At 34.4% G+C, this 19,366-nt stretch overlaps 2 protein-coding genes across 3 annotated transcripts; both read left to right on the forward strand.

Moving 5' to 3' along the window:
- Window positions 1-534: 534 nt before the first annotated feature.
- On the forward strand, window positions 535-10,487 carry txlnbb (taxilin beta b). The gene is made up of 11 exons (XM_052580663.1): window positions 535-696; window positions 2,357-2,539; window positions 4,320-4,545; window positions 4,680-4,771; window positions 5,643-5,813; window positions 6,127-6,321; window positions 7,215-7,334; window positions 7,526-7,600; window positions 7,680-7,772; window positions 8,857-8,952; window positions 9,891-10,487. Exons 3-11 carry the CDS (start codon window positions 4,338-4,340, stop codon window positions 10,428-10,430), a joined length of 1,590 nt encoding a protein of 529 aa, XP_052436623.1. The 5' UTR covers window positions 535-696; window positions 2,357-2,539; window positions 4,320-4,337; the 3' UTR covers window positions 10,431-10,487.
- Window positions 10,488-14,433: 3,946 nt separating this feature from the next.
- Window positions 14,434-18,910, forward strand: slc22a3 (solute carrier family 22 member 3). Of its 2 annotated transcripts, none has more exons than XM_052580658.1 (11): window positions 14,434-15,010; window positions 15,613-15,716; window positions 15,837-15,991; window positions 16,354-16,522; window positions 16,619-16,736; window positions 17,110-17,216; window positions 17,364-17,578; window positions 17,672-17,780; window positions 18,233-18,345; window positions 18,428-18,527; window positions 18,600-18,910. In XM_052580658.1, exons 1-11 carry the CDS (start codon window positions 14,615-14,617, stop codon window positions 18,682-18,684), a joined length of 1,671 nt encoding a protein of 556 aa, XP_052436618.1. In that variant the 5' UTR covers window positions 14,434-14,614; the 3' UTR covers window positions 18,685-18,910. The 2 variants fall into 2 exon arrangements, with proteins under 2 accessions (XP_052436618.1, XP_052436620.1); XM_052580660.1 differs by having other exon boundaries at window positions 14,438-15,010; window positions 18,603-18,910.
- Window positions 18,911-19,366: the final 456 nt, after the last annotated feature.

The following is a 19,366-nucleotide window of genomic DNA, read 5'->3' on the forward strand; positions in this document are numbered from 1 at the left end:
AAAACCTGGATGGAAGGAATGCAGTTTGATTCAATGAAAAATGTCTATTATACATTGCAGTCTTTTGTGTGCTATTTTTAAGCTGGTCACTGATGTGTTAAATAGCCCAGCCTTCTGCAGAGGATTTCAAAAATCTCTGCCATACACAAAATCATGGTGATAATTGTGAAAATGTACATTGCACTGAAGAAGATGGTCTCAGGTACCACGCACTTGGTGAAGTTGAATGAATCAGAGAAGTACAGCCAATGAACCGGGAATCCAAAGAGACAACTCTGGATCCAGAATGCTGCCACCTCCAGGACGATGTCTAACAGTACAGAAATGAGACCACCTTGTATGTTGGTTGTTCTAGAACATTGGTCTCAAACTCAATTCCTGGAGGGCCACAGCTCTGCACAGTTTTGCTCCAACCGTAATCAAACACACCTGATCCAGCTAATCAAGGTCTTCAGGATTACTAGAAACTTCCAAGCAGGTGTGATTTGGAGCTGGTTGGAGCTAAACTCTGCAGAGCTGTGGCCCTTCGGGAATTGAGTTTGAGACCACTGTTCTAGAATATCCTCTTGGTCTATGTTTTTAAATGCCGCATACTGATGGAATACGGCCCCTGGAACAAGAACCGTCACTACTGTAGCTGCAGGGCCCACAACACCTGCAAAAACAAAAACCTTCCACATTTAATTATTTTGTAAGGTAGGTTAATTTAAAAAAAAAATAGTAAATCGCTTTGTAAACCTTTCTTGAAAAAGAAAAAAAAGGGAGAGAAAATAAAATAGACAAACAAAACTGTTGAAATCTGTTGACTTAATGTTGTCGCTAGTATGAAGCATCCGATAATGCAAAAAACCTAATAATATGATTTCTTGATTGTGCCATAAAAATTGTGAAACATCAGAAAAAATAAAATAAAACCTTCCTCCATTAATACCAGAGGTACAAAAAGACAACAAAAAGGGAAAAACAAAGGGATTGGACATGGTCCACACATACATCAGCAGAAACAAAATACAGGCCTTTGAGGCACATTAGGGGAACAGCTGACAAAACTACAACAAATGTAAGGTTTAAAATTAAATTAAAGAAATGTACATTTGTACATGTTTTCAAAACAAGCTTGTAAATACTTTTAAAATATTGCTTATGCCTTTTTTTTTTTTTTGGAAGTTGCATGCATTGCAAACATGCATGCATACTTAGTCATTTTTGCATGTAGCATTTTCGAGTTTGATTTAAAAAGCATAACCAGAATGAACAAACAGAATGAACAAATATTTGTAAACTTACTAGGCTGATCCCAAGTAAACAGTTTGTCCTCCACATTTAACCAAGCATTAAAGCAAGACTTCATGGGAAATAATTCTGTCCCAGCATCGTCACATATCAAAGCTGATGAAGCTACTAGTGAAAAGATCAGCATTTATCCATGTGGCTTTCCTATGCGATCTGTGCAATTCCATGCAAACAGAAGGTCATACCATGCGATCCTGAAAACGTGCCGCTCTGCTGATAGACTTTGTTCACACTGAGATGAATGGAGGCTTGGTCAAAGTATTGGTTACTAGAAGAACTGCAGTGGACTGTATAATGAAGAACTTTCGAGGGTAAATACTGGAGTTGTAGCTTACTGTGCATGCATACTTTTAAAATAATGTGGTCTTTTTCAAATAATTTGTACATTATTTTTTTTAAATATGTTGCATTTGTTTCATTATTTCATTATGATTAAGCACGTTACTGCAGAATATACATTTTTTACTTGAAATCAGCATAGACTGAAGGTAGTACCATGAATACAAATATGCTGCACAAATAATTTGTATACAATTTAAATCATATTATTATATTTTTTACATGATTAATTCATGAGATTTTTGTTTTTATTAAATGACAGTAATGGTAAATGGCAAGAAAATATACTTAGCTGTCATGAAACAAATCCCACAATAAAAAAATAAATAAAAAAAAAATTCCAACTAATCAATCAATAAAGTGCAAAATTACATATTCTTTACATTTCATGAGATTCACAATTTCACATTACAATATAATTTAAATATGCATAAATTATTAGTTATGATTAACTGTAACTATATAATATTGTTTATAGGCTAGATGTTTTTAAAAAACACAAAACATTTTTTAAATTAAAGAATGTTTTTGTGGCATACATGACTGGTAACAATATTGTGATCCTAAATTGTGATGCAAAAAAACAAAACAAAACAAAACAACAACAACAGCAAAAACAAAAAGTAAAATTCATGAGATTCTCAATTTCATATTATAATATTCAGATTCTAAAATGCTCTGATTTGTTTTGAAACATTTTTGCCTTTGTCATTCATGTCTACAGATTTCCCAACGATCAGACAGAATCCACGCATGATATTCTCAATCTACGGAGCATGGTTTGAGAGTCAGCGTGTTGGACGATCCCTCCTGATTATTTTAAGGTCTGTCTTCCTCCAGCAGCTGCTGTGTTTGTCCTGAGAGCTTCTGCTCCTCTCACTCACTCATTCCCTCACTGCTCCTGCTGGTAAGTGTTTCCTCTCGTCTCCTGAACTTTACCCAACATCTCATATACTGTCTTTATAGCTTTTAAAACGTGAACTGGTTTGACTGCATGTTTGTCATACGGTTAAGGTTAATATATATATCGACGTGCTCCGCATGTTTCAGTGTAACACAGCGTGTGTTTTTAGACTCAATTTCTGTGTAAAAGTCTTGTGTGTCTGTTGAATCCTTGAAGATATAAGAGCAAGAGGAATGGAAATATATTCAAATGCATGAAAGTTCAGTGTAGGTCAACTGGAAGGCAGAAAGCATACTGAAAAATAAAACTATTTTGCATTTAAAAAAATGTATATGTATATATATATATATATTTACTTTTTTTATTATTATTATTAAATGTGCAGTGCAGTTTTACAAACTATCATTTGAACACTCATGAATGCTGACATGCTGGAGAATAAACAGACAAGCTGACCATATTGAGAGTCTCTTGAAATAGACTCCAGGCCATGAACAGGTGCCATGTGCTGTTCTTGTGAAAGAGGGAGTCATCAGCCCGGACAGAGCGGCTAAATTTAACCTGATGAACGGGGTAAACAGACAGTCAGAGGACAAACAACCCCAAGCAGCTCTTTACAATAATTAAGAGCAGATACACATAAAGCAGTCATCGCACTTCATGATCTGATCTGACTGTGTCACTGTTAAACTGTATATGGGTGATTTTCAAGTTATTCTATAAGAATTTTTCTATGAAAGATTCCTTTAAAGCTCTAGTTGTGAAGTTTAAAGTATGTCTAATTTTAAATCATTTCTGAATAGTGTGATACAATCATGGAAATTCTATTTCACAATATCTTTGGGTATTTATGTCTACAATTTGTTCATTAGTTTAGAAGCAAAAATTGCTGTCCCTGTTACTACATTTCATTACAGGGTACGTTCTCAGAAAGTTCTGGCAAGGGCCTCTGTTCTGGATCAAAGTTCTGAACAATCGTTCTTCCAGGAACAGGAATAGCATGTTCAGTCAAAATGATGTGGTCTTTAATAATGTTCTTAAACTTTAGCACAAAAACTGCATTTACATCACTCATGGAATGTTTTTTTTTTTTCCTTAATTGTTTTAGTTGGATGTTCATCTCTATTTTTTTTTAAATATTGTTACTTGTTTCAGAATGTTCAGATTCACATTCAAATGTAACATCCTCATAATCTTTCCGAAATTAAAAAATGGAATGTTCGTTAACATTCTCATAACTAAGAGAAACATTTGTTGCATTTAAAAAACTCAATGTTTTGAATGTCCAGACAACATTTACGAATAATATTTTCATAACATAATGGGAACATAAAAAATAAAAAAAATAAAAATATATATATGTATGAATTTCTATCATTCATTAATATAAAATATGTATTTCTTTGTATTTTATGAATCAAAGTACTACTAAATAAATCTTAAATGTTTTTCTCCAAAAAGAGAAATAATTACCATCACATTAAACATTATAAAAGATTGATACATTTTTCATTTTGTGTAATGTCATAAAAATGATTTTTCTAAGATGAAAATACATAAAAGATTACTGGAGTACATAGAAAACAAAATTTCAAATTTCTTGTTAATTTCAGTGTGTCTTGAATTGTTTGTAAAATTTACTAGCAATTTCTGAGTGAAAACTGTTTCAAAGTGAAAAAAAGGAAAATAATCACACCAACTACTAACAGGATTTAATGGGAATCAAAACCTGTGATGTGATAGCTCTGTTGTTCAATCTCAAAGCGTCTCTATCCTTTCTCAGAAGCAGATTTCCATCAGAATGGAGAGCTGTTCCCAGTCTACAAATGGTGACACCAAGGCTGAAGTGACCCATGACCTCACCGAGGATCTGAGTCAGCAGCTGGAGGACATCATCAGCACCTATCAGGTGAGCGAACAGCCAGGTGAGGCCGAGGATGTTGAGGAAGAGGCCGTTCAAGACAAAACCAAAGACCAGAAAAAGGAGAAAAAGATGCTGAAAGGCCTCGGTGAGTCACATGCAAGAAATTTAACCCCATGTTAATCTATCTGAAATGTCATTAGTGATCAATTAAACCAAATTATTTTCTTACTTAATGCTATCAAACTCTGTGACCAAACAACATTGTGTAACAAATCACAGGGAAGGAAGCCATGCAGCTCATGCAGAGCCTGAATAAACTGGGAAGCCCCGAGCAGAAACTGGAGGCTCTCATTAAAAAACACGCTGAACTGGTGAGTACAGTCATCAACAACGTTCTGCCTTTAAAACATAAAAATAAATCACTTTTTAACAAGCTACCTCATTGAAAATACTAGTTAAATGAAAAAAAGGTAAATTGACTTTGTGGAAACATTTCAAGTATATTAAGAAAAAGAAAGACTTTGCATCCTTCTATGTTAAAACTCTTTTATTTCAGTACAGTTTTGTTTTGGATTGTCCTATAGTAAACGGTCTTACACATTTCAAATAAATCATTTCTAAATATAAATGAATAATAAAATAAAAATTCCATTACAAAAATCATCTTAATAAATAAATAATCATTTATATAGTACATATAAAACATAATAAATATTGAGCAGAAAAAAAAACTTTTATGATTATACTTTTGTGACTTAATATACTGTTAGGTATAATTTTAAGTATATTAAACAAATAAAAAAATAGAAATACTTTTTTTGTTTAGGGATATCCTATTTAGTCTGTCTTGTATTGTACATATCCATTATTACATAATTAATTAATTATAGATAGATAGATAGATAGATAGATAGATAGATAGATAGATAGATAGATAGAAAGCCGAGGCTCTCATCAAAAAACACACTAAACTACTAAAGTCAATAATCAACCACATTCTGCCTGTTTCATAAAATTTTTAATTTTATACTTTTGAAACTTAAATTGTTTTTTATATTTAAATAACAGTCAAATAAATAAATGATGAAACAAACACATAAATAAATAAATTATTTAAAAAATATGAAAAAATATTACAAGTAATTTCCATAAAACTTTCTAAGCTGTCTTTTCAGCTATATTATATTAAGATGGCTTTCTCTTAAATAAAAGAGATCATAATTATATTTTGTGTACCTGCAGTTGGAGGAGCACCGCTCAGACCAGAAACAGCTGAAGGTCCTGCAGAAGAAACTTCTCCAGGTGCTGAAGGAGAAGGATCAGCTTCAGAGTGAACACAGCCGAGCCGTTCTGGCCCGCAGCAAACTAGAAGGCCTGTGCAGAGAGCTGCAGAGACACAACAAGACGCTAAAGGTGACAATATCATGCATATGCTTGTGTTGAACCACCGGTATCTGCTAATGAGCACAAATCAAAACCTGCAATCAATATTAAAAAGCAAAAGTGTGTCGTTTTTTCCATTTTAAACATTGTATCAGTGTTGAGAAGTTGTACTGAAATCACAGTTTTTCCACTCCGAAACTGCTAATAAATTCACAAATAACAAGTAATGCATTGAATTTAACATAAAACATTTGAAGGAGAAAGACTTCATACTCTAATAATAAGAAAATTTATTTTTACTAAAACTATAAAACATTGACAGATACCTCATATTTTGGTGCAGGAGGAAACTCTACAGCGGTGCCGTGAGGATGACCTGAAGCGGAAGGAAATCACCACGCATTTCCAGAGCACGCTAACAGACATCCAGGCCCAGATCGAGGAGCACAGCAGCCGAAACAACAAACTGTGTCAAGAGAACAGCGACCTGGCTGAGAAACTCAAGGACCTCATATCTAAATATGACCAGCGAGAGGCGGTGAGGGAAAACTAGTCCATATTGTTTTTTATTAATTTTTATTTCAGAGTTAGTTATGTTCTAACATGAAGGTCAATTTGTCCAAAATGTAGATGAGTGTGTTTCTTTATCTGAACAGATTTAGAGAAATTTTGCATTAACAATAAATCCCTCACCTATGGATCCTCTGCAGTGAATGGGTGCCGTCAGAATGAGAGTCCAAACATCTGATAAAAACATCACATTAATCCACAAGCAATCCACACCACTCCAGTTCATCAATTAGCATCTTGAGAAGCAAATAGCTGCATGTTTTTTAAGAAACATATCCAACATTATGATATTTTCAACAACTTCAAACTATTGAATCAGGAGAGAAATATGCAAAGATCAAGGCAAGCATTGTTTACAAGTGAAAACAGTCCAAAATTATTCTAAGCACATATGGGTAGATTTTGATGTGAGAGAGAAAAACAGGGGATTATTTTTTCACCGGAGGAAGCATTATCATGGATTATGGACTATTTTTACAAGAAGCATTAGTTAAAATATTAAATGTCTAGATGATTCATCTTAATAATGTATTTGTTTCTTACAAACATGCAGCTTTTCATCTCACAAGATTTTAATTGATGGACTGGAGTGGTGTGGATTATTTTTATGTTTTAAATCCGTGGTTTGGACTCTCATTCTGACGGCACCCATTCACTGCAGAGGATCCATTGGTGAGCAAGTGATGGAATGCTACAAATCTCCAAACCTGTTCAGTTGAAGAAACACACTCATCTACAGGATGAGTAAAAAATCATTTATCAAATTTATATTTTTGTGTAAAATATTCCTTTAAATATTATGTGGATAGCAATAAACACATTTAATAAAAACTGAGAGGTTGTGTTTTGGCCTCCATGCAGAATCTTGAAAAAGTGTTCAAGCACAGAGACCTGCAGCAGAAATTACTGGAGACAAAACTCACACAGGCCAACATGATGCTCAAAGAAGCTGAAGAGAAACACAAACTGCAAAAGGAACATGTGAGTAAAACATCCCATGATTTCATATAATAAAACATATTCTTATTGCACAAATTATATTTCTGCTAGTTTGAGTCCAGTGAAGTATAAATACATTGCTGCCATTGTTCAATGCAGGTAACTCCTGAAATAAGTTTACTCTTGTTTTCTGGGATTTTTTTTTTTACTTCCGATCTATAATTGTTCTCCAGTTACTGAAGCAGACTGCAGAGGCCAAATTACAGGTTAAACTTCTGAAAGAACAAGAGACTGACATGAAGGCTCAGGTACATTTATAATGAATGATACACATCACTATTGTTTTCTCAAATTTGTTCTGAAATTAAAACATTTCTATTCTGTCAGCTTGCAGTATATTCTGAGAAGTTTGATGAATTCCAAGGAACGGTGTCTAAGAGCCACAATGTGTACGCCAGCTTTAAACAGGACATGGACAAGGTGTATATCTCTGAAATGATAAAATCTGTTTTTTTTATATACATTCCTCACATACCCAATCCCTCCAAACTATTTATGTATATATTATTGAAACTTCAGCACATACCTTTCAGAAATGTGGATAGGTCCAACATAGAAAACATTTCAAACTTGTCGAAACTTGTTTAAGAGTCTTACATTAAATGCATCAATGTTTAGTGTGTCTCTCAGACCCTGAACAGAACATTAGGGTTCATTTCTAGCATGTTTAATCAGGCTTATTATTGGTGATTAAGACTTACACTAATAAAAACATTTTTGTTATTTAAAAAAAAAGAAAATCTTAAACTACAGAAAAATTAGAAATGTTGCATTGGCAACCAAAACTAAAACTAAGACTAAAACAAGTTTAAGCTGAAGCAGCAGAATAACTAACTAGAAATTAATAAATCTAAAACTGCAACTAAAACTTAAATAAAAATATATTAAACCTAAATAGTAATATATAAAAATAAAATAAAATCCTTTCTCTAAAAAAAATAAAATAAATGCTGAGTTCTGTTAATTAAAAGAAATAAACTGAAATAAATCTGAAATTAATTAGTTGAAAATCTTAAAACTAGACACAAATTAGAAATGTTGCCTACGTTTAAGCTGAAGCACTAAAAGTACTATCTCCAAATGAATAGACTTAAACTAAACTATAACTGAAATAAAAAAACTGAATTAAACCTAAACAGTAATATCTAAAATAATAATAATAATAATAATAATATGATAAAAGCACACAACAATCTTCCTAAAACTATAGCCTAAAAAATAGAAAACTGAACATTTAATTTAAATTAAAGCAAGTTCAAAATATGAATAAAAATATAATGTGAAATATGAAAATATGATAGGCCTACTACATAAGAAGATGAACTGACTTTAACTGAAACTGAGTGTTTACTGTTGTTCTTTTGTATTATTATTACACACTAATTTTCCTATTTAATACTGTAAAGCTGCTTCGACACACTGTCCTTTTAAAAGTGCTATATAAATAAAGGTAAAAAGCAGCTTGCTGTCTGTCTGATTTGATCTCTCTTGATTTGTCTTACAGATGGCAAAGAAGATGAAGAAGTTGGAGAAGGAGGCAGTGGCCTGGAAATCCCGTTTTGATGGCTGCAATAAAGCTCTCATTGATATGGTTGGAGATGTAAGTTGCTCAGGTTATATATCAATCATACTTCAATATGGTTGAAATCAGTTAAACATAGTAGGTTCTCCAAAGAACCTTATAGTAATTAGTTCTTAGTTATAACAAACCTTTTTAACCTTTTGATTCACTGTAAAGAAACTTTTGTGCAATGTTTCCATGCATGTTAAAAGATCTTCACTGAACCATAGATGCCAACAAAGTTGTAAACATGTAAACATTTTTAAAGTTAACCCCCATTATGCCATTTTTATGAATCATAATATTGTTTTGGGAGTCTCCTACAATAGGATTACATGCATGCAAGGTCACATAACCCTTTTGTTTTCTCAAAATATGCATTTAATATCACCTCATTCTCCAGCGTTTCTCAAACGATTAATTCGAAGCAGTTCAAAGATCCAGTTTCTCTAAAGTCCTCTAATGCTCTGATTGGCCGAGGCTGTTGTGGTTGGTCTACCGCGTACAACGTGTTCCTGAAACAATATGCCTTTTTCAATAATTCTGTATTTGAAATGCTCTATAGAAATATACAAATAAACAAGATATTGATCCATTGCCCAACAGCAAGCGTTCTGTAAATCCCACGTTGAGCTCGCAGAGATTAGACAAGCAGTCATCAGTAGAATGACGTAACAATAGGCTCGCATTATGCAAATGTGTTACCCAAAGTGGGATTCGAATTACTAACGACTCATTTCCCCTGTTCAGAGTTGATTTTTTATTTTTGGGAGACAATAACTTTATCGTGCACTTTCAGTTTTACAACTTTGCAGATCGTTTACATTTACATACAGCTACATTACACACTGCATGAAAGGCAATATTGGAAATGGCATAATAGAGGCACTTTAAGGATTTATCAACTATCTGTACAATGAGAATTAAGAGTCTTTATAGTAGATACAGATTAATGTGATCAAGAATTTCTCACGCAGAAAGCGCTGAAGGAGAAGGAGTTTGAACTCATCACCCTGAAGACCCAGAAACTGGAGAATCTGTGTAGAGCGCTTCAGGACGAGAGGAAAACCCTGTATGAGAAGCTCCACGGGTCCCAACAGCCTGGAGTCGAAAACTCGGCTGCTAGCGAGCCAATGACTACTGAGGAAACTACAGAGGAAGTGGCAGTTCCTAAAGAGGAAGTGACAGGCCCAACAGAAGCGGTCACTGAAGATGCAAACACCCCCATTGAGCCAACCTGTAAGTCTCCCGCAGATGTGACGCCGCTGGCCAAAGAGCTTGCCAACCTGAAGGCAGAGAAAGCTCGGCTACAGGAACTCTCGACAGCATTCACCATCCATCGCCATCTGCCGCCAGAGGCCTACGAGGACTCGAACATCTGCGTTGAGAGCGCAGACGACGCTCAGGGTGAGCAACAGGTCGACATGGAGTCCAACTTCACAGAGGAGACGGTCACAGACACACTGTCCGAAGAACAACAAGATCTCAGAGACAAAGACATGCAGTCGGTCGATTAGACAGACTAATCTCAATGTCAGTTTGTCCCATTAACAAATAAACTTTATACAACTACATCCATGTGTATCGCGCTTGTTTGAACTTTGAAAGCATGCACTCATGTAGTATTATGTATAAATGGTTATTTATGTTGCATACATTGGAGAAACTTCATTGCAACTGTTGGAAATAATAGATACGTAATCATTTAAATGCTTTTTATATTTGATATAGTATTAACTCCTCAAGCTAAAAAGCCTACATCCAGTTATTTCCAATCGTTGAAACAATTGAAATTGTTTTTCGAGTTGGGAGATGTGAACCTGTGGATGAACATTGGTGAGTAATCAGTAGTCGAATTGTAAAAACATTTCTGTGGGGATGGTGTGGTCAATATCTTTGGTTGTTGCGGGGGGTATCTTGAAGTAAATTTTACTCAATTCAAATTTTCCTTATTAAATTAACAATTTAAACTTTTTTTCCCTTCCTGGTGCCTGAAGTTGAGTAATTTTGGTCAATGTAGATGATTGATATTTTGTTGAATGTGTTTTGTGCTGGCGCCTTAGCTAGTTTAGGTGAGTCATTGATAGTAAAATAAAATTGCCAGTTTAATAAATGATTTATTGAATTATTCAAATCAAATGATTCATTCAAAATGGCTGATTCGGTTAGAAACATCTGAATGGACCATTGGCTCACTCGATTAATTCAAAAACAGATTCATTTCAAGCAATGAAACACTGTATTGCACTGCACTATTGGATAAAATGAATAGCAGTGTCTCAGTCCCTCACAGTCACACATACAGCACAATAACATTATACAGGGAAATGCTTTAAATTCTAATCAAGGAAAAATCTTGTGTGCAGTTTGTTACTGTAACAATACAGTGTTACTAGCAAGTTCTGATTGGGCAATCATAATTTTTATGTTTGTGAATTATTATAAGTAGAACATTTTAACATTTTATTTGCATGATAAGTTTTACATAATATGCAACATCAATAATCAAAAGGGGATGGTAAGGGGGGATGGTGGTTTTACTAACGTCAGCATTTTTTATATCCCTGGTTTAGCCCCATTTCTTTATGAAGTAACTCTGACGTCATCAATATGATTCATTTTCTTAGCACCCCCCCCCCCCCCCCCACACACACACACACACTAGCACTGGTAGAAAAAAAGATTCTTGCCTGAATGGGAGATACCATCCCCCTCAGTTCGACCCCTGAGTATAATTAGAAACCCAAGTGAAGTACATATCATGTTACAAAAACCAATAACAAAGTATTAGGTTATGTATAAACATCATCCAAAAAATATAAATCATAGATCATACATACGGTTGCTTTGATTTTGAATAAAACTTTTAATTGGTCAAATCCTTTTAGATGTCTTAACCTGTTAACCTGCACTGCGATGCCGTGTTTACACTTATTTCAATATTTACGAATACAAAAAACTGAAAATAAGATTACTTCAAAATTAATCTTAATTTCACTGTTTTCATAGCCTATCTAAAGAATGTTGTAGCTGCTACAATGTAAAAAATCACTTCAGGATTTGACAGTTATGGAAGGAATTCATTATTCATTTGTAATTATTGTGGGCGTTGGTCTGTATAGTGAAACTACAAACAAGTAGATTACTGTATAAATGGCTGCCAACTGATCCGGGTGTGTGTTCACAGTGTGTGTGTGTTCACTGCTGTGTGCACTTTGGATGGGTTAAATGCAGAGCACGAATTCTTAGTATGGGTCACCATACTTGGCTCTATGTCACGTCACTTACTTATTAATTGCTTTTTTGGGAGTGGCAAATTTGGTCTAAAAAGTGACCAAGAAACCAAAAATATCTTTGCAATTTTTATCTATATGCATTTTTTTACAGTCTCTAACATTGCTATATAAGCAATTTCAACCAATTACACAGCCTTTCTCACAAAAAAACTTGCCTCCAAATTTATGCCAGCCAATGCGATCACTGCGAACGTGTTCTTGTGATTAGCTAAAAAACATGGGCCTCCAGCATGTAAAGTCAGCGCGTCAGCAGCCTTAGAAATAAGGTTTTTATAATGCTATTTGAGCAAAAGAAACAACATTTATGACAGAGTTGTTGTCAGATTTAAAAATGCCCATCTTGATGAGTATTCATGCAAACAGTCGATTTATGCTAAACAGTTGAGAAAACAACACTTGTATAACAATTAGATCCGTGCATGAGTTCTTAAAGAGACAGCGACCTAAATAAACCTGCTGCTTATTTATACATTGAAGACTAATCAGTGTAATTTTAAAGTTAAACAGATTATTCAGTTTCTCAGTTTATCAATTCTTTTTTTATCACAGACTGTTTAATTTACTTTTCTTGTTAAGTTCAAATCAATTCAATTCAGAGTTTGAAAGCAAAGTTATTTTTTAAGTAGCTTCCTCATAATAAAAATATGAATCTACATTATAAACTGTAAAACACAAATACACTAGGTGACAAAACATTTAAAGCATTAGTTCACCCAAAAATGAAAATTATGTCATTAATGACCTACCCTCATGTCGTTCCAAACCCGTAAGACCTCCGTTCATCTTCTGAACACAGTTTAAGATATTTTAGATTTAGTCCGAGAGCTTTCTGTCCCTCCATTGAAAATGTATGTATGGTATACTGTCAGTGTCCAGAAAGGTAATAAAAACATAATCAAAGTAGTCCATGTGACATCAGAGGGTCAGCCAGAATTTGTTGAAGCATAGAAAATACATTTTGGTCCAAAAAAAATTGCATTGTCTTCTCTTCTGGGTCTGTTGTGAAAGAGTTCACGACTCTGCATTGACGCTGATGACATCTGATGCTGCTGAAGTGTTATCTTTGTTATTGGACGCGCCAGAAAATACGTCAGCAGCGTCAATGCAGCGTCGTGAATGCGCTCATAACAGACCTGGAAGAAAAAATAGTTTTTTAACTGATTGAATGTTTGAATGATTGAATGTTTAAAAAATATGTTAACTCTTCCTTCAAATTAAAAAAAAATTGACCACAATAAAAAAATCCCCACCTAAAGGGGAAATTTCCCCCCATTTTCCAAAATTCAGGCCCTGGCTGCCCTTACAGAAAATAAATTTATTCAAGTGTGATATTAGTATACTTCTTTAAACTACAAATATGAAAGTATGCGTTTAGCTTTTATGTACTTCTCAGAAATGGGCTTTATGTACTCTTCAGAAATATACTTAAAATAACAACAGTAAACTTTCAGAAATTCGAAATATATTTGAGCTATACTCCTAGAATCCGTGTTTCCATTATTATACGATAGAGAGCGCTAGTACACATCTTCCTCACAGAATTTCCAAAAAAAAGTGAAGAAGAAGAAGAAAGAAACACCAGATACTAACACATGTAATCTAACATGCTCATCTGACATGAAACAGCATAAAAACTGTAAAGTTATCAAATAAAATGACAGATGAAGAGGTAATAATTACAGTCAAGCTTTGTGATGTTGATCGGCTTCATCTACATTTTAATTATCATTCTGAATCCAATTCATAGTCTTTTTCAGCTTTTTCTTCAAAATGTTATTTCTTTATTTTTTATGATACACATTCAAGTGTTTAAAAAAGATTGCGTGAAGCTAGAATAATTTTTTTTGTTTTGTTTTAAAGCAGATACCCTGTTCTTTCTTTGGATGTTTTGTATGTTCAGATATTCATACAGCAAAATATATACAAATTATTCAAAGTTTGCTGTTATACTTAAAGTATACTTTTATATACTAGAAAAAGTGGGACAATTTAGTCCCAAGCAGTATTGAAACAGTACACTTACAAATATACTACTAGAACATTGATATTTGTATACTTGCTACATAACGTAGGCTATTTTTAAAAATACACTTGAACTTTACTTAAGTATATAATCTTGAAGTATACTACTTTTTCATAAGGGTGTAGTATTTTTAAAAAAAAAAGAAAAGAAAAAAAACACATCACCAAACATTTCGAATCAGTTCTGGCTGTTGATTCCTCAGAATGACTGACGCGGAGGAACTTTGAACAGGTTCTTATGGTTTCATAACTCCTCCTCCGCGTGACTTAATCTGAAGTATCTGCAGTAAACCACACCAAACGTCCAACCTGAAGTGTCAACGTCAGACTGCCTGATAAAACAGGGTTTACTATAGAAACCGCTTCCACCAGCCCTTATAAAGATGTATAGTTTTGACCAACTTTTGCGACAAGCTGGAGACTTCGGGTTGTATCAGAAGAGGATCTCTCTCCTGGGGTCTTTGCCTATTTTGTCACTCGCGTTTGTGCTGATAGGAATCGTATTCTTAGGGTACACACCAGACCACTGGTGTAAAACTTCGGGTCTCCGGGAGAAATGCGGTTTCTCGGAGCAGCAGGTCCGCGATCTGACGGTTCCCCGCACGGGGTCGCGCGGCTCCTTCAGTAAATGCGCGAAGTTTGACGCGCTTTGGAACGGGAGCGCGCTTACATGTAATATCTCCATTGACCGGTCCACTTTTACCAACAACAGCACACATCTATCCTCTTGTAATGAAGGCTGGGCCTTTAATGAGAACCGGAGCACCATTGTTACAGAGGTGAGAGTTGTTATTGTACCAGCTTTGACTTCAAACTGAAGTGAAAGTAACAAATCATTAACATGCATTTGCTTGCTTTGGGAATGCAGGCTTTAAAATGTAACTGATCAGTGTTCAAACTTGAGCACACTTCTGTCAAACGATTAATCGCATCCAAAATAAAAGTTTACATAATATGTGTATGCTTGTACTGTGTAAATATAAATACACAAATGCATGTATATGTTTAAGAAAAAATATGCATACATAAAATAAATTATATTAACGTAATATATAAATGTAAATATTTCCAAAATATTTACTGTGTGTGTGTGTGTGTGTGTGTGTGTGTGTGTCTGAGAGAGAGAGAGAGAGAGAGAGAGTGTATTTATATGTACATAATAAATATACACAGTACACACGCACATATAAACAAAATCTTTAATTTTGCATGTGACTAATGGTTTGACACTACTCCTTTATGTAGTGACTAAATATAGATTCATCTCTTTAATTATGAGTGGTGACATGTAGATACTCGCGTGCACGTTTTTTTAAATTAGTTTTGCAGTCAGAGCATTGTTTACTTGCCCTAATCTGAATGTTGTCCTCATGTATCCCAGTTTTCATTGGTTTGTGAAGACTCTTGGCTTGCAGACCTGAACCAAGTATCTTTAGCTGGAGGGTTTTTTATAGGTGCCCTGGTGACTGGATACCTAGCAGACAGGTATTTTTCATCTTTCGTGTATCAGCATGTTATATTCAAAGTGCTTAGTAAAATCGATTGGCATTACTATCATGATATAAATACATTCCAGACTTGAAGTAATAACATTCTTCTTTACAGGTTTGGGAGAAAATCTTGTTTTATTGCATCAATATTTGGCCTTGCAGTTTCTGGGATATGCATTATTTTTTCACCATATTACCCCCTCCTCCTGTTTTTTCGATGTTTGCAAGGCTTTTTCGCCAAAGGTGCATGGACAGCCACATATGTGTTGGGTGGGTACATAAGATGCCATACAATAGCTGTTATTGGTCGAGTATGTGAATTAACATCAGACTAGAGCTCTTAGAACTACTTGGTCATTTTCATCTGAAAACTGGATCACCAATCCAGTTTTGAGGTTCAAGTGCTTTAAGCTCCAGAGCTTTAAGATTGTAAACTTGTGTTATGTATATAGCATTCATGCATTTGCCAGACACTTGTATCCAAAGCAACTTGCATCGCATAGAAGCTATGCATTTTATCAGTTCATGCATTCATTGGGAACCAAACTTATGATCTTGGAGTTGCTAGCACCGTGCTCTGCCATGTGTGCTACAGGAATGTTTTCTTGATATATTTTCCTTATTCGAAACAGTTATCGAATTCTTTGGATCAAACAACAGGAAATTTGTTTCTGTTATGTCCCGTACTATGTACTCATTGGGTCTGGTGATCCTTCCTGCTCTGGCGTATTACATTCCTTCATGGAAAAACCTACAGCTGGCAATGACTCTACCAACTTTCATCTTTCTGAGCTATCACTGGTAATAATAACATATTCACTTAAGTTATTGTTATCTTTATGTAAGATTCTATCATATATCATTTGCTGGATATGGCAGACATTAATGTTGTAACAGGGTTATTCCAGAGTCTCCCAGATGGTTACTGTCACAAAGGAAGACAAAAGAAGCTGTTAAAATTGTTGAGAGCATCGCCAAGTGCAATAAAAGATCACTTCCTGAAGACTTTCAAGAGGTAATTAGACTATTCATCAAACTCGATGCTGCAGTATAACCAATGAAAGGTTTTTCATTACATTAAGCATTCCGTTTTTTTTTTGCAATAAGTGTGTAACTGATGCTAAAATATTTTATCATTAATTTGATCATTTCTATGCTGCTATAGACACATTTGCAAAAGGTAGTTTTGTTGTGCAAGACTTCTGGCTTTAAAAACAGACAAAATTTTAACATAGTATAATGTAAATGTTTGTGATATGCATTCAAGATTCAAGATTTATATATATATATTTTCTCACATTATCACAGTTTATTTGCTATAGTTTAGAAAATGGAAGTAAAATATGATATTATATTGTACATCAAATATTGACTATTGATTTTTTTAGATGGATCTGCTGATAGAAAAACAAGAGGAAATTGTTCGCCCTTCATATAAAGATTTATTTAAGACTCCTGAAATGAGGAAACACACCCTCATCTTGATATATGCATGGTGAGCTTTCTGTATGTGTCTCGAAATACATCTTTTTATGCAACTGTTTAACAGTATAAGTATCTTATACTATTATACCTTATTCAATCAAATGCACTATATACACAGTGTGAGGTTTATTGATTTTGTTGCATCCTCTTCCTGCAGGTTTACTGGAGCAGTAGTGTTCCAGGGTTTGGTGTTACGTTTAGGAATCACAGGAGACAATGTTTTCCTGGATTTTCTCATTTCAGCTGTGGTGGAGCTTCCAACTGGAATTATATTTTATTTCTTAGTTGACCGAATTGGCAGACGCCCTCTCATGGCAACAGTCAACTTTATTGGAGGGGCCGCTTGTTTGGCTGTGCCATTTATTCCGCCGAGTAAGCTACAGTACACCCCTAGACATGTTTTTAGCATTTTTTTGTAAAGGTGTAAATGTTTCATTTATAGTGTTCATCCATCTGTTTTTCAAGACGTTTCGTGGCTGAAAAGAACCATTGCGATAATTGGCAGACTGGCTGTTGCTATTGGGAATGAGACTGTGAATTTTGCTAATGCAGAACTGTATCCAACACCACTCAGGTATTTATCAGTCTTTTATCAATGACTACAGAAGGTGTGTTAATGCTGTTTTTAATCACATAATCCACTAAAATTAATGCCACACTTTAGTTTGGGGATCAACTGTCACTATTATTTAACTTCATTGCTTATTAATAGGTGGTAGTTACATTTAAGTATAGGTACTAGGATTAAGGGATCTAAAATATGGTCATGCAGAATAAGGTATTAACATGTGCTTCTAATAATCGGCCAATATGCTTCCAATATGCATGGTAATAAGCAACTAATTAATAGTGAGAATTGGTCCCTAAACTAGTGTTACCATATTTTTTAACACCTGTATTAATGTTTTAAACAACTAAGCATCACCTCGAAGTTTGTCTTCCTTTTCTAGATTAGTATTTCTTTAAATAGGCATAAAATGTTTCTTGGTTTTGTAACTAATTTACTTATTTTCTTGTGTGTTACAGAAACTTAGGCGTATCGGTGTGCTCGTCAGCCAGTGACATTGGGGCAATTGTTGCTCCGTTTATTCTGTACAGATTAGCTAGTATTTGGCAAGAGCTTCCCCTCTTTGTCTATGGTGAGAAGTCATTTCAGTTTCATAAATCATCATTTCCTTGTGTTTCTTATCGACTCATGTTTCTCTCTGTCCCCATACACAGGGGCCATGTCAGTTCTGTACAGTGGACTTGTGATGCTTTTACCAGAAATGAGAGGTGTTGATCTGCCAGAAACTGTGGATGATGTGGAAAATATGAGACGGTAGGTGTTTTTAGTACATATAGTTAATATAGTTGTTAATTTAGTTTGTTAATAATGCCGTATGTTCTTAAGCAGGCGCAAACACAAGGAAAAAGATGGGCCTTCGGTTCCTGAAATCAACATTGAAACAATGAAAGCAACTGAGAGTACATCCTAGAAATTAATTCCTTTACAAACAATAAATGTAATCAGAACATTTATGGTTTATTGTATATCCCAGTACTGTAAAATTAGCATAATTGAATATATGTAATATGCATCTAAAAGAAAACAGTATAGGTGCATTCATTATTTTAGACATTTTAATGACTTTTTTAATGCTTTATTTGCTTATTTGTTGACTATATTTCTTTTGTTCATTAAATGTGTCTCTTCATATTTAATATCTAATGTGTCTTTATTTTTATTATTGTTCACATTCTGGCTGATGTAGCCTGTTTTATATTCATGGTCATAACTCACATCCAGCCATCCGTGAAACTCACTTTTAATGAAATCCTTGTATTGACACACAATAGTTTATGTTAATTAACGTGTAGTGACCTGTAAATGTTCTTTTATTATGTTATATGTTAGTGTCTGAGTCTGAACAGACTCATTGTATTCCTTATTTTGGGCACATTCAGCAACACCCAATCGAGTCATTCTAGTTCATCAGAGCATGTTTAGTCTGCTTACTAAATATATTGGACAAAAACAATCAATTTACAATGAAATGGATGCTAAAAAGTGAGCATTTAAATTAGGCTTGAGTGGGCTAAGTAAGGCCATCCCTATTTTAGCCATCATGGGAAATGAGCTTAGTCTCTGAACTGCTGTGTGTTAATGGGTCAAACAAA

The sequence above is a fragment of the Carassius gibelio genome, chromosome B17 (genome assembly GCF_023724105.1).
Source record: "Carassius gibelio isolate Cgi1373 ecotype wild population from Czech Republic chromosome B17, carGib1.2-hapl.c, whole genome shotgun sequence".
Classification (NCBI taxonomy): Eukaryota; Metazoa; Chordata; class Actinopteri; order Cypriniformes; family Cyprinidae; genus Carassius; species Carassius gibelio.